At 35.0% G+C, this 15,387-nt stretch overlaps 1 protein-coding gene across 1 annotated transcript in view; it reads left to right on the forward strand.

Annotated features, from left to right (window-relative positions):
- The window catches only part of ADAMTS19 (ADAM metallopeptidase with thrombospondin type 1 motif 19), a 274,741-nt gene extending 261,311 nt beyond the window's left edge, over positions 1–13,430 (forward strand). The window contains exons 22-23 of the mRNA XM_059061851.2: positions 10,557–10,734; positions 13,149–13,430. Of these exons, the coding sequence (XP_058917834.1) occupies positions 10,557–10,734; positions 13,149–13,300 (330 nt within the window). The 3' untranslated portion in view covers positions 13,301–13,430. The remainder of the gene's footprint in view (positions 1–10,556; positions 10,735–13,148) is intronic.
- The last annotated feature ends 1,957 nt before the right edge of the window (positions 13,431–15,387 follow it).

A 15,387-nucleotide genomic window follows, 5' to 3' on the forward strand; every position in this document is an offset into this window, starting at 1 on the left:
GTGACCAGACTATGGCAAGCCATGCGGTGATATTTATTGAATAAATGACTGCTCAAACTTCTTCAACAAGTAAGCAAAAATGTATGATACATGTAAGCATTGTACTTCTTTTCTTGTGGCCCATTTTATTTTTCTGGTTCTATAACAACTACAATGTTTCATATAATTTACCACAAAAAATTAGTAACTAGCTTATCTTTCTCCAGGAAAATTAAGGTAATTGATATAATTTTATGTAAACATATGACTCCCTTGACCTTTTCCTGTATGGTATATCAAACTACTTAAAAATGTGATTTTCTTTTAAAAAAGTAAATCCACCCTTATTTGAGTAACATGCTATTTAAGCCCAAAGGATGCTTAAGATTGAGGTTCAAGGAAGCTGTCAGACTTCTTCTGTATTTTCTGGAATTCATTTGGCTGGAATACCTGACAGGTTAGAGAGTAGTTATCTCACCTAGAAGAAAAGCAGCAGATGGAAGCAAAGCACACTTAAGAGATTTCTCTGGGAACTAGCAAATACTTGGTTTATTTCAGGTTGGAATAAGTTAAAAGTAGCTATATAATGCTCTCTGTGCTGTTTTAAATCAAGAGTTTATTTATTAAAAGCAAAACAAAAACACACACTTCTCTAACGTGGCCACAGAAGGATCTGATCCATTTCTGACAGAATTGTTGGACTAGACCTGGAAAGTATCTTATTTGAGAAAGAAATTCAATCACTGTCTTTCCAAACAGTGTCCCTGATGGGAAGATGTTTCACTGGGATGATAGTGATAAAATAGAAATGTCTTGATAGTCTTTTTTCACCTCTGTAACATCCTATGATTCATAGGCTCAGCACTGACAGAATTGCAAATGTGCCCAAACTTTGTGTTTAATTGCTTCTTAATGCAAAGCATCTTTTTTTTTAATTCCATCTTTGTGGTGATCAGTGTGTACTTTGATATACAAAATGATTGAGGGGATTATTATGACCTTTCATAACGTATTCAGTTCTCTGCTAATCATTCATAAGCGCTCTGCTTGATTTTTACCACACACATTTCCTTGATTTGCAGTAACTATATGCAAACATTTTCATTAAAGAGACAAAAATAGTTTGAACTGTAGAACCAAACAAATATTTAACTAAAGACATATGCAAAAAATCCTCTATGTCTGACCTCTAGGAATAGATTCAATTCCAAATACCCATGTGTTAAATTAAGCATATGAACTACTTTAAAAAGATGCTGCAACCCTGACCAAAACAAACAGCAAATCTTACAAAACAAAGCTAACTTTTGTTCCTTAGTACGCTTGTTTCACACTCACTTTATTAAAACGTTTAAAGATGGAACTGCCAAACATATACATAAATGAATAGGAATGCTGTGCTAATAATTTCCAGTAGAAATCATCATTTAGTTTCCTTATGAGGTCCACTCTCCACCGTGAATGCTACTTCACTCTTGTTAAACCACTTTGGAATAATCCATTTATTCCCAAAGACAAATTATCCAAGTCAATGCTGTTAACCTTGTTATAGATTGGCACTTATCATTATGAATTATATCAGGTTCTAGAAGACTGTCTATTATATAGGTTAAAAAAAATTGAACTCTATCTGCCAGTGACAATTTTCTCTTAATTTAGGAATTCCTATTTCTTACAGAGGCCAGCTGGAAATGAGTAAAGCATTACAGAGCCTTCCTTAGCTGTTGGCCTGGAGAATACACATTCTCTCCAAAATATATATCTTTGGCACAGTCTAGAAGGAAGGAATCTCGGGTAATCTCTGTCCTGGCCAAGTGTGAGAATTATTATTTTTAACCCCTAAATACACTGAAATTTGGGGGGGGGGTTTTAAGGAATTTAAAAGCAAACTAGTTTAGTTATGTTTGTTATCCAGTAAAACTCCAAATAAATACTGTACAGTAGTATTTTTACTTTTGGGCTTTCTGCCCCTTTGGTATAATGTTTAAGAGGACATTTTACAGGATTTAAGCTTGAAGAGTTTTACAATTTAACTTTAGAGTTTAACATGCACAGATTGATAATTCCATAAACTCACTGCCAAACTAGTTGATTATTTAACCTAAGTGTACACATTTACTTATACCATAGTGTCCCAATTGTTCCCAAACCTGGGTTGTCTAAATATTCCAAATAACTAACTAGCACCAAACAGTGTCTATCTGACTATTCTGAAGTCCTGAAAGGAAATGTAGAAACCAATATTTAACCAGTGATTTTAAGATTTGGCATTTTACCATAGGATCCCAATACCTAAGACTAGATATGGAAGTCTTTTGTAGCGCCGTGCTGAAAATCACGTATGCAGAATAGATCTACTTGATCTCAGAACCCATGGAGCAGAGAAGCAGTGCAAGAATCAGAGATCAGTGGAAATAATTAGTGTCTCTTCTCTAAATAGGAAAGTAGTTAAGAGATATTTACGGATATCCCATTTTTAAAGGCTTCTTAAGTGAAATTTAGTTGTCCAGAAGTACATAGGTTACTTCTTGAACAAAAAGACAACAGTGTTCTTTGGTGAATTTGATAGAGACATGATAACACGTAGATCATATCATGAGCCCTTGTGGATATTCCTACATGATTCATGAATTTTCAGTGACAGGAAGATAATTTTGCACTTTACAAAAGTGGATTCAAGTGGTACTATGGATGAGCTTTGAAAACCTCCTAAAATCGTGTTCACTATTTTTGTCCCTCATTTTGGCACTTTATAAACTTGTAGATAGCTATTTATTTGTGCCTGTGCAGCCTTTTTTCTTTGAATTAAACATGTTTTACCCATGTCAATGTATTACAGAGCATGTTTGCTATTATTCACTAGTATTTAGTGGATTTATGCCTCTAAGCATTGTGGTATTCATAGAAACTTCGGGGAACAATACATGTAGATTATTTTTAAAAGATACGTATTCTTGATAAACATATTCAAATCTATCGTGAAATGAATATTTCTATATAATATAATGAAAATTTAGTAACAGAATACACTCATCCCTTATATGTTTATATGACCCATCAAAAATGTATTTATACCATTGTTCTATTTAAGACCTAATTATCCTCAATGCATCAGATTAGACTTGAAAACTTAAAGAGTTTCATCAGGCCACAGTTATTTTATAGCACACACTCACTGCCTTTGGACATAATGGAATTATAATATCAATAAAATGTCTCAAGATAAATAGCCTTTCCTTGAACACCTAGTATAAGGTGTTTACATATTTTTCCAAGTATTAAACCAAGATCTTAGCAACACTGTCTATTAATGCCATAAATAATACTGTCAGGTGTGAAATTTCCATGGTCAGTTTCTTACTGCAGTTTGCTTTTTGGGCAGTGCCTCACCACTCATCCATCCTTTGTGGTGGAAGAAAGGAGTCCACATCTTGTCTTGTCCATGAGATGGACTTCACAGCCATTCACAGTTCATTTCATTCCTTTGTTTCTATGACAATGCCTCAGTTGCGAATTTGTTAAGAATGTTTTGAGTACAGTTTTTTTCCTACATTTTTTTCTATGTCCCTCATTTGTTCACATTTAGACCAGTCCACAAATTTGCCAGATCATTCTAGCATCTTAACCTGCCTTTACCAGTACTGGCAAACCCTCCCACTCAGACCTATCACTACCTTAGTAAATATAACTTTCCAAGAGTTCACATCTATATATATCACCAGATCCTCCTTGGCCATTTTTAGAATATTATAAACATCTGAGTTAGGTAAACGTCTACTGTACCCTTCCACCAGCTTGGACATTGCTTATTTTCCCCCAGAGATTTCCCTTTCAGTTAGTTTATTTAGATGAAATTTTCATAGGTAAAATAAAGCAAGTCAGGTCTTGTTGTGTGGTGTAAGAATGACAAAAAGGAAGTTTTAGATAATGGAAATAGTTATAAGGTTATATAATATATATATATCTCATTTTAAAAGAGGATAAAGCCTTCTTGCTAATTTGCTACCATTTGTATTCATGGTTCTCATTTACTGAACTATTTCTGTAATCATTTTAATAGTCCAAACTGTTTGAATTATTGAGGAAGTTTCCTTTATCATGTTTAGTGTTTGACATGCAAACTATAAGGTTGACTTAATTTAATACAATCTTAGAAATTGTCACGAATGTCCCAGGTCAAGAAAGGGTTTATTCCATTATAAGAGAAATCTATCACGATATTATCTAAAGATATTATAATATTCATGTACTCAAGTGCAAGGGAGGTCATAATTTTCTCAGGTAGATTGAAATGATGAATGTCACTAAGTCAAACAGATTTTATTTTCAGGGCCTTTGGGGCTCATTTAATGGTGGGAAAGAGGAATTACCAACATCAGTTTTTCTTGTGCCTTGCTGCTTAAGTTTGTTCTAAAGATTACTATTTCCCTTTTTACTGTAGTAAGCCTGTTACATCAAGATTGCGTTTCCTGTTCAGAATTAAAGGCTTTTAGTTCATGGAATTGGTTGTAGGTGCTTAGTTTCAAAGGTCCTTCAGGGCAATATTAAAACTGTTTGGGGAACAGACTATTTGTCAGACAGCACAGGTCTCTCATTAAATTACTTTATTCAGGAAATTTTCCTTGTAAAAGATCAATGGCAAGTTATCTGGTGCACCCTATGTTTTTTTTTTTTACCAGTTGCTGGCAAATTGATGTTGACATTTTAGCATTTGGTCCGTTAGTAGAGGTCTGCAGTGCTGCCGTGTTTCAAATATTTTTTAACTTAGTACATATGTGAAGAGCAAGGTTTAAAATGTATTAGAAAAAAGACAGAGGGGAAGAAGGAAGGGAGGGCGGGAGGACTGGAGGAAGGAAGGAAGGAAGAGAGGGAGGGAGGAAGGGGAAAGAAAGCCATTGAACATGATCCAAGATCTGTAGAGACAGTGGAAAGAACACTGTATTGGAATCCAAAGATGTGCATTTGTTTCTCCTTCATATGGAGCAAGTCTTTGTCACCTTCTACATGAGTCCTTCCCTAATCATTCCATATGAATCGCTAAACCCCACCCCAAATTTTCCCAGTCCTCCTTCCCAGCTTTAATATTTTCCATAGCACTTGTCAGTATCTAATATACAATGTTTTTTAATTCTTGACCTTCTTGCCTCCCGTATTATAGTGTAAACTCCTTGAAGGTACACATTTTTGTCTATTTTGTTTACTATCACTTCCCTGAATCCAGAACAGTATTTGGTACATTGTAGAGTTTTGGTAAATATTTGTTGAATGAATGAATGAAATAATCTGTGTGAGCCTTACTCTTCCCATCTGTAAAATTATTAGGGTTATGAGGAAGATTAACCAAGACATTATGTGTAAAAGCACATTAGATAGTGCCTGGAATATAATAGGTATTTCGTGTGTCCATTCATTTGTTTTATCATGTAATATATAGATCTATCACTAAGTTGTCTAGATAGTGTGACAGCGTGTCCCGGATTAGCCAGGGCAGTCCCCTTTTATGCCTGTAGCCTAGGAATAATTATCGGCAACTTCTTTCACAAGTGCCCTGATTTGGACGATAAATTCTATGATCAGTCTATCTAAAGATAAAGCATGCTTGTGAATTGTCCTTAGGGCGAAAGAGTTTATCTCATATCACATAGCCTGAGTTATAGTAAAACAAAACCAAAAAGGCCTTCTAATTCGGTAGTTTTAGGTTAAGAATGAGATATGGGGATAAGAGGTTATTTGGCAGGAATAGGGGAAAAGAGAAGATTTTTAACTGTTAACATAAAGAGAAATATTAGCAATCTTCTAGTATCAAGTAATGTGTAAGTGTCCAGTCTTTGAATTTAGTATATGAGGGTTCAAACTCCAGTACCACCACTTCTTAGCTATAAAACTGTGGGCACTTTGTTTCACTTATTTGAGCCTCTATTTTCTCATCTGTGTAAAAGGAATAATAACAGTACTCATTGACTTCATATGAGATATTAAAATAAATGTAACCTTTAACACCGTACCTGGCATATAATAAATACTAAGTAAGTGCTAACTACCATTAGTATTGTATCGAGTGAAAGCTTTCAGAAGTAGTATTATTGGTTCCCTTTGACCCTAAAGCAACAAACTGGTTCCATAGTACAACTGATTATTTAAAATATTAAACACTTGGCTAAGAATGGGTGAAATTGCCTAGCTTCCACAATCTTTCGTACTCTAACTCCATCTATTTTAGATCATTGTGTTTTGTTGTAAAGTTTATTGAATAAAGTACCAGCCCCATAGTATTAATAATTTCTACTACTTTTAGCTTCTGCACAGGATCCTGAACATGATGGGTGATCAGTAAATATTTGAAAAGCCAATAAATGATTGAATATTCTGAAAAATTCAAAAAACTATAATTTTGAGACTTCATTTAATAGTTGCCTATCATACCATTGTTGGGTAGCATAGTGAATAATTAGATAATGAAATTAGCATATTTACTTTTATGCAGTGTCACCACTTAACAATTGCCTGACTATAGTAACTTTTAATAATTAGTTATTTGGAATTTTTCCTTTTGTAGTAATTTAGACCTGAAAGTGTTGTTATGATCTACTACAATGCATTGCTTTACAAAAAGGAAAACTAAGTCCCAGGTATGTTAGGTTCTAGAGATAGTATTAGAGCCCAGGTCTCCTCATTTCAAGCCAGAATTATTTTGACTTTTTCTTTTTTTTTTTTTTTTTTTTTTTTTTCCGGTACGTGGGCCTCTCACTGTTGTGGCTTCTCCCGTTGCGGCTCCGGATGCTCAGGCTCAGTGGCCAATCCGCTCCGCGGAATGCGGGGTCTTTGCGGGTCGTGGCACGACCCCGCGTCCCCTGCATCGACAGGCGGACTCTCAACCACTGCGCCACCAGGGAAGCCCTTGACTTTTTCTTTTAATGTCTGTCTGTCTTTAATCATAGTGATGTGATTTGAGAAATATCCAATTATTTAGAGGTATCTTCCATAATAAAGTAAGGAATAGTTTGGAAGATACTTTGGGATTTCAATTGTTCCATTTCAAATATCTGTTTATTTTTCACACATTTGTAATAAAATTTTTACCACTGTGTATTTTATAAAGAACATAATTACTAGTAAAAGCTTAATATTTTTATTATTAAAGTATTCTAATGAAAATTAGATTCCAAGGCTATTAGACTAATTTCATAATCAAGCTTATTCCATTAGTTTCAAAGGCAGGAATGATACCATTTTAATTAAATGATTTTTTTCTCTTAATTAAGAGAAATTTTTATGGAAGGCACTCTTCAGCCATTATCTGATAAAATTATGTATTCTGCGTTATCGTGTAGCTATAGTTACTTTGTAATCCTGAAAAATGACATTACTTTGGTTAACACATGTCCTTCGGAGTTGATATAAGATTAGCTGAAAGTATTGGGAATAGCCTGTGATTGATTACTAGGCTTCTTTGACATATGATTGAGAACCTTCTCTATTGCATCAGAATGAGTTCATCTATTATAAAACTCCCATTGTTCTTTTTCTTTCTCAAGTATTGTGATTATTTCCAAGCTCTCCCAAAATTTTAGCAGTAGATACTAGAATATTTTTCCACATAAGCTTAACCCCTTAAAAGTTTTTAGTTTAACTGTTTTGAATTTTCCTGAAAATATTTCTAAGAAGCATGGTGTCTATATTTAAATACTTATATCCATTCTATTGAGTGATACTAAGATACATACTTCCAAGGGGGAAAGACCATGTCAAACAGTTACTCCTCTTACAATAGTTTTTAAGTTATAATAAAGCTTAAACTGAACTGGAAACATTTAGATCCTATAGAAGTTAACAAGAAAAAAAAATCAGATTTAAAGGCATGTAATATCCCAGTTGTTCTTTTTTAATCTGCTGTTTGCATAAAGCTAAGAATTCATCAGATACAAGGAGGGTTATATGCAGAAGTATTTACAGAATAAAATTTAGAAAGATCAGTCATCTATAAAGTAGATGCATGTTAATAGCATGCACATAAAATTGTATTATTCTTAGTAAGCTATTTTCATACCTGATATGTAGGTTTTATTACTGAAAGTGATATGACAGTGAGCCTAATTTCAAGAGATTTACCAAGAGACAAACTAGATACATGAAAAGATAATACAGATAAAAAGTAATACACACTGGCCTACATTAAATGCAGAACACATGCTATTGACCAGTAGTTTCCAAACTCAGGCTGTGCAGCAGAATCACCTATATACTTTTTTTTTTAATGTATATTCCCAGACTCAATCTGTTTCCTGACTTAGAATTCTCGGCCTTAAAATCTATAGTGAAAAACTTTTTTTCTCCAAGTGATTCTAAGGGGTAGCTTCAGATGGATGGATATATGGTTTTGAAGCATAACTATGCCTAAGTAGTTGGGATAGTTGTGGACCACTTCGTGGAAGTAGTGGATTTGAGATTGTGATTTGAAAAGAGGCTAGGCACAGTTGTAATTGTGAGAGTAGAAAGTGGGGCTTCCCTGGTGGCGCAGTGGTTGAGGATCCACCTGCCGATGCAGGGGACACGGGTTCGTGTCCCGGTTCGGGAAGATCCCACATGCCGCGGAGCAGCTGGGCCCGTGAGCCATGGCTGCTGAGCCTGCGCGTCTGGAACCTGTGCGTCCGGAGCCTGTGCTCAGCAACGGGAGAGGCCACAACAGTGAGAGGCCCGCATACCACAAAAAAAAAAAAAAAAAAAAAAAAAAAAAGAAAGGGCATGATTAGTGTTTTATAGAGCAAATGATCCCTAAAGCAGAGAGGTGGAAAATTGTTTGAGGAGCTAGATAAATGCCAGCCTGGAGATTTGGGGATACTGGGCTTTATCTCTTAGACAATGGGGAACTCAATAACTGAAGGTTTTTCCAAGGAGATTTTATATATATATAAAGCAATTTTAAAAGAATACATATTCTGTGTTAATATTTGGGATTGACTGGAAGACTGGGAACTAAAGACAAAGTGAACAGGAGCAGACAGATTTGAGGTGTCAAGGGTTTGTGTAGAATGCTTCTTGTGCTAATGAAAATAAGAAGAGCAGGGGACCCAAGATGACAGTAAAGGAAGAGCTGAAAATTCTTACAAAGAAAATGCAATCCTAACAATGACTTGATCAAATACAAAGGGGAACAAACATTACAAACCTTGTGCCTGCATATCTAAAAGGTGACAATCAGAAAGTATTTACCAATTTTCAAATAGAATACACCGAGATCATCTCTATAAAGAGTTCTAAGTTTTTTAGAACTGTTTAGCCAGATTTGGCTAAATCTTTACCACATAGAAAATAATATAACTAGTAAATAAATAATTACTATTTTCAGAAACACAAGAACATTCCCTCTCCCACATGTAATTTTGATACCATAAAATAATTGTATTTTCTCATCCAACTCAACATCAATTTGTGTAACAAATTAAATCTAGTGATATATATGGACCCAAGAGACTTCTTTAATAAACAAACATTGTAAGTTAAATATGTTCTCTGAAATATCTTACAAATAAAGACAAACTACATTTAGCTGAAATACAGGAATCCATTAAAAGGGTATCTTATTAGAAAAATACATATTATCAAATATTATTTGCACAATTTTGGATGTCATGTAATCTGCAAAGTCATAGCAGTTATTTCAATAACACATCAGGTTGATAAGCCATGTTGATATTCTTTTTTTAATAAATGTATTTATTTTATGTATTTATTTTTGGCTGTGTTGGGTCTTTGGTGCTGCGCACAGGCTTTCTCTAGTTGCAGCGAGAGGGGGCTACTGTTCATTGCAGTGTACAGTCTTCTCATTGCGGTGGCTTCCCTTGTTGCAGAGCACGGGCTCTAGGCACATGGGCTCAGTAGTTGTGGCGCACGGGCTTAGTTGCTCCACGGCCCACGGCGTGTGGGATCTTCACGAACCAGGGCTTGAACCCATGTCCCCTGAATTGGCAGGCAGATTCTTAACCACTGCGCCACCAGGGAAGCCCCCAGCCATGTTGATATTCTTTTTATTTTTTCATGTTGATATTCTTAATAAACATTTTAAGGCCAGAGCAAATGGAGTGGATGAGTACATTGAAAGGCTGTAACGAGGATCTGGCTCCACAGTTGGGCATATCTAACTCTCGAGCATCAATGACTAAATTAAAGAACAGTGAATCAATTATTTGTTGCAAACTGGATGTTAAAGCTTTAAAAACTGTCTGCCCAAGTTCATTACTTACTGGTATCACCCACTCTCTTTCCCAAGTTATACTCTCCAACTTTTTAAAAAAAATTTATTGAAGTATAGTTGATTTACAATGTTGTGTTAATTTCTGCTGTAAATTTTTTTAATCGCCTATGTCCTTCATTGTCCAAAGCTCTGCCTTAAGTCAGCTAAATATTCTGAACAGCACTGTGCCCAAGTTATGAACAACAACATTTCTGACCCATGTTTTACATTAACCCTGGATGTTGTGGCTCATGTTCAATTTTAGCAAATATAAGGAGAAGGTGGCTCACAGCCTAGAAAAAGGAAACAAAAAGAACATTTAACAAAACCTTGTTATCTCTCCTAGTGCTCAATTACCTGTGGCAAAGGAATGCAGTCCCGTGTTATTCAGTGCATGCATAAGATCACAGGAAGACATGGAAATGAATGTTTTTCTTCAGAAAAACCTGCAGCATACAGGCCATGCCACCTTCAGCCCTGCAATGAGAAGATTAATGTAAATACTATAACATCACCCAGGCTGGGTAAGCAGACCAAAAAGGGGATGATTTTGAGAAACATGGAAATGATCATGGCTTCTTCTATTTTGCATATCACTTTAAAGCTTAGTTATCGATCTATACTAATTAGTTTGGTTCTGACTAAATTGGATCTATTCAACTATAGTTTAGTCCAGATTATCATATGGGTAAAAAATCCTAAAGACTAAACTATTTTCATTCCTGAGCTGTCTACTCAGGTCCAGGCCCTGGAAATATGAATGCCATACCACCCAAGGTCATCCTATAAAGGGTTGAAGGATGTAACCATATTTTTGGTTCTGACCGGTCCCATGGCAGAACCCTCAGTTAAGGTAATGTCTATGGAAAGGTGAGGTTGTAGTGTACACCTTGGATCTCTTCATTGTTAATAGCCTTCCTTGTGACGCTGGGTACAAATTATCCTTTGGAGAGATAAAGAGTAAAAAAATCACTTTCAAGGAGAACAGATGCATGTATCTACACCACTGAACAAGAAGTACCATTTTTTTCATCTTTAAGGACATAATGTTAAATAAAAATAAATAGTAGTAACATTGATTTACATAGTTTTTATGTTATAAAATGCTTTCACATATATTCTCAATTCCTGCTATTTAATCTAATACATCATCAAGAAGTAGAGTATGTATTTTAAGTATATATATCCTGCATTTGAATAACAAATATTCATGAATGAATTAGCCTTTATTTTTGTGGCAGTTAGTGGCTTTTAATAGCACTGCTGCCTGGATGTCACTGGGTTAATATATGTTTAACATCTTCATTTTTTTTTTAATTAATTTTTATTAGAGTGTAGCTGATTTACAATGTTGTGTTAGTTTCTGCTGTACAGCAAAGTGAATCAGTTATACATATACATATATCCACTCTTTTTTAGATTCTTTTCCCAGTTCGGTCATTACAGAGTATTGAGCAAAGGTCCCTGTGCTATACAGTAGGTCCTTATTAGTTATCTATTTCACATATAGTAGTATGTATATGTCAATACCAGTATTCCAGTTTATCCCTCCCCCCTTTTCCTCCTTGGCATACTGAGTGAAATAAGTCAGACAGAGAAAGACAAATATCATATGATATCACTTATATGTGGAATCTAAAAAAGTGGTACAGATGAACTTATTTACAAAACAGAAATAGAGTCACAGATCCAGAAAACAAACATGGTTACCAGGGGGGAAAACCTTCAGTTTCAATTTATATGTATAATCTCCAGGGGATCAGTTTAATCATACAGAATAATATTGCCAAAATGCAAGGAGCTAAATTGTCATAGATACTTTTCCAGGCATACGATTCAATCAAATGGAAAAGTTTGTGTTCTTCATGGAAATATAAAAATTCTCTTTTTTAAGCCAAATAATTAACATTTCTAAGAAATAATCAGTTCAAGTAGAATTAAAAGTAGTTAAGACAAAAAGTTAAGCAATCCTAGAGCAGATGCCCTAAATCCTTGTATTCAGAAACAGCATAATCCCTTTCTCCAACAATTATTTGGAGTCCTTCTTGAAGTATCATGTGTCAGAAAATAATGAATTAAAAGGAGAATTTAATTAAAGCTCCATTTTCTCTGTTCATTTTGTTCTTGAAAGCATATCCCCAAACACAGAAGCACAGTGGTTGGAAAATCTTAAGGTTTTTAAACATAAATTAATGAATCATACTAGAATAGTGGCAAATGGAACAATTGTAGCAGAACTGTCTTTTATTATACATGCCAGAACACGCTATTTCTTCAGAAAAACTGGGGCCAAATCTACATGACTGAATTTTTTATACCAAGAGCTCATTTCAAGCACTTTATTGCTGTAAATTTTAGTCACTTTTGATAATCAGCTTTGATTTTAAGGAAGCCTGAAATTGCGATTCTTAAAATCCCAGCTAGACATGTCTGCTATCTAGGAAACAAGGAATGTGAAATAAGTGTGAGCAGATTTTTGTTTCGCTATGTCTTTGCAATGTCATCCATAACAATACTTATTAATTTGTATTCTCGTAATGGTGGACATATTGAACACATTCATTTTTCTTTTTAATCTTCTTCTCAACTAAAAATCCAAAAGAAGCTTAAATGGAAGCCATGAAATGGAAACTTAAAAGCCACTTTCAGTAGACTTATTGGATTTGGGAAGTCTATCTTTAATAAGTCTATAGAAGCTCATGAGTAAGACCATTATTCATTCACTTTAGTCCTTTATTATAGGGTGTGTGTGTGTGTGTGTGTGTGTGTGTGTGTGTGTGTGTGTGTGTGTGTTTCTTTATCTTTTATGCTCCATGAGGTAATATACATGAGTCAACGTGTGTGTACAAAATCTCCAGCTTAAGTGATTGCTCTTTGTTTCTACTCATGACACCTAGTTTATCTCATGACACCTAGTTCCCTGTGTTCTGCTTCACAGCTGCTCTGACTTTCAAGTGCCTGGGAAATCAGTGGCCTGTGTACTGCCGAGTGATACGTGAGAAGAACCTCTGTCAGGATATGCGGTGGTATCAGCGCTGCTGTGAGACATGCAGGGATTTCTATGCCCAAAAGCTGCAGCAGAAGAGTTGACCTCTAGTAGGCTGGCTGGCTAACAGCTCTTTGCAATTACATTATTTATAAACACACACACTAGCATGTTTTTCAGAACAAATATTATCAGATTACATATAATTTAATCAAATTAATTTATTTTTTTTGCCTGCCACACATCCAATATGGTGTTTGTTTTGGTTCTACAAACATTTTGATTTATACTATATGGCTTCATAAATAATTTTATATAAATAAGTTGGATCCAGTTTCCGGAATAAAAATAAAAAGGGAAAAACAAAAAACCAAGATCTTTAGGCTTTAAACAAACAAAACAAAAAAACCCATTTTTTTTAAGTTAGGGCTGTCTCTAAGATGCTACTCTCTCCTCGACAATACCATTGAGTTATCCAGAATGTATACTAATTTAGCGTAATAGTTTAGTTATATATGGAGAGAAATCATTTTTGTTTTTTGGTGTCCTGATGCAGGACTAGCCCATTTTCTGTAATCTGCAGTAGATGTGTCAACATAACAAACCTCATAGCGTTGAACAGGTTTTTAGAGAATGTATTATGCATTGCGTTCAGATTTAGAGATATCCATAGGAAAAATTCTACTGTAATTATAGCCTTATTTTAATAATGAAAAAGAAAAGTCAAAATAGAGACTTTGATCATGTTCATGAACATGTACTTGAACACAAGTATTGTAACAATGAAACACTGTAATGATTTACACTGAATCACCATTGCACTGTTGATATAGTGTAGAGAAACCGTTATAGAAATGGTAACATCCTACAAAAATGTGTATTATTTTAACATGTTGTCATTAGATTTTAGCTTTTTAAAATATTTTGAATGAAGAAAGTGTTGATCCCCTCATTTCCTTGTATCTTTTTAGCAGATCTATAAAAGACTATAGTACTTAGCCTCACAAATCATGAGAAAATTTACTAGTTTTCAGTCTTTTCCCTAGAAACAAGGAAAAACAAAAAGCTTATAACACTGTGGTAGTTTCATTGTGTTTTTTCTTTCTAAAAATTAAAAAAGTTTTACAATTCTGTGAAACGTTTAAAAACCAGCTTAAAGGTTTTCTTGTGAGAAAATATTGTACATGATTCACATGATTTCTTAGATTTTTCAATAAAATATGTGAAACTTCCTGCTGGGAGGCAATTCTTCATGAGTCTCTCACATTTCCACATGTCTTGGCACTGTCTGCTTTTGTTCTGGAGTGTCTTCTAAAGGATGTTTGTGTCATGAATAGCCTTGGAAGGTAAAGATAGCGTCTTTTTTTGAGCAAAGAGCAGACATTCTTATTTCTCATTATGAAAGTTTCAGGTTCCTTAAAATTGGGGTCCCTCTCCTGTAATACAGTTCACTGCATGCACAGGTACCGCCTGGCTCTCTTCGTGTCACCCTGTGGGAATTGGGTCTCAGGGAACCGGTGCAGGAAAATGCTGATTCTCTGGCTACTGCTGTTGCTGTAAGTAATAAAGTCCTTTGTCTTTAACCTAGGAATTTTATGTCTTCTGCCCTGAAGGTGTGGCAGGCCAACTTGCTAGATTGCAAGTAGAGTAAAGCCTCAAAGTCTTCACAGTTCTTGACACCTTCCCTCATTAGTATTTTCACCTTCATGTTCATACGGGGCACAGTTTGTTTCTAGACTGTCCCTTACTTTGGATATCCTTTAATTTAATTGTTGAAATATAAAATCAACCAGTATCAACACATATTAGGTAAGATAGTAGGGGAATGAGAAAGGGAAAAATTACATAGGAAGGGGAGACATTCTTAATCCGTCCCTTGATTCCTGAATCCATGAATTGGTGTAGAACTACCACCATTTATTAGTTGATGAATTAGGCCCTATACAACATCTTAGAGGACCTCCAAAATGTTTCCACCCAGCTGATGCCAGAGTTGATTATTTGGGGGAAAAAAGATGTTGCATCATTCTGTCAGGCCATCTGTTCAGGGTGATGGGGAACACGGTAATACCAGCGATTCACGTGAGCATGAGTCCACTGCCACGTTTTTTTAAACTGTAAAATGAATTCTCTGAACAGAAACAATATCGTATGGAATACCCTATCAGTGAACAAAACATTTGGTAAGTTC

Source organism: Kogia breviceps, chromosome 4, assembly GCF_026419965.1.
Source record: "Kogia breviceps isolate mKogBre1 chromosome 4, mKogBre1 haplotype 1, whole genome shotgun sequence".
In the NCBI taxonomy this organism is placed as follows: Eukaryota; Metazoa; Chordata; class Mammalia; order Artiodactyla; family Physeteridae; genus Kogia; species Kogia breviceps.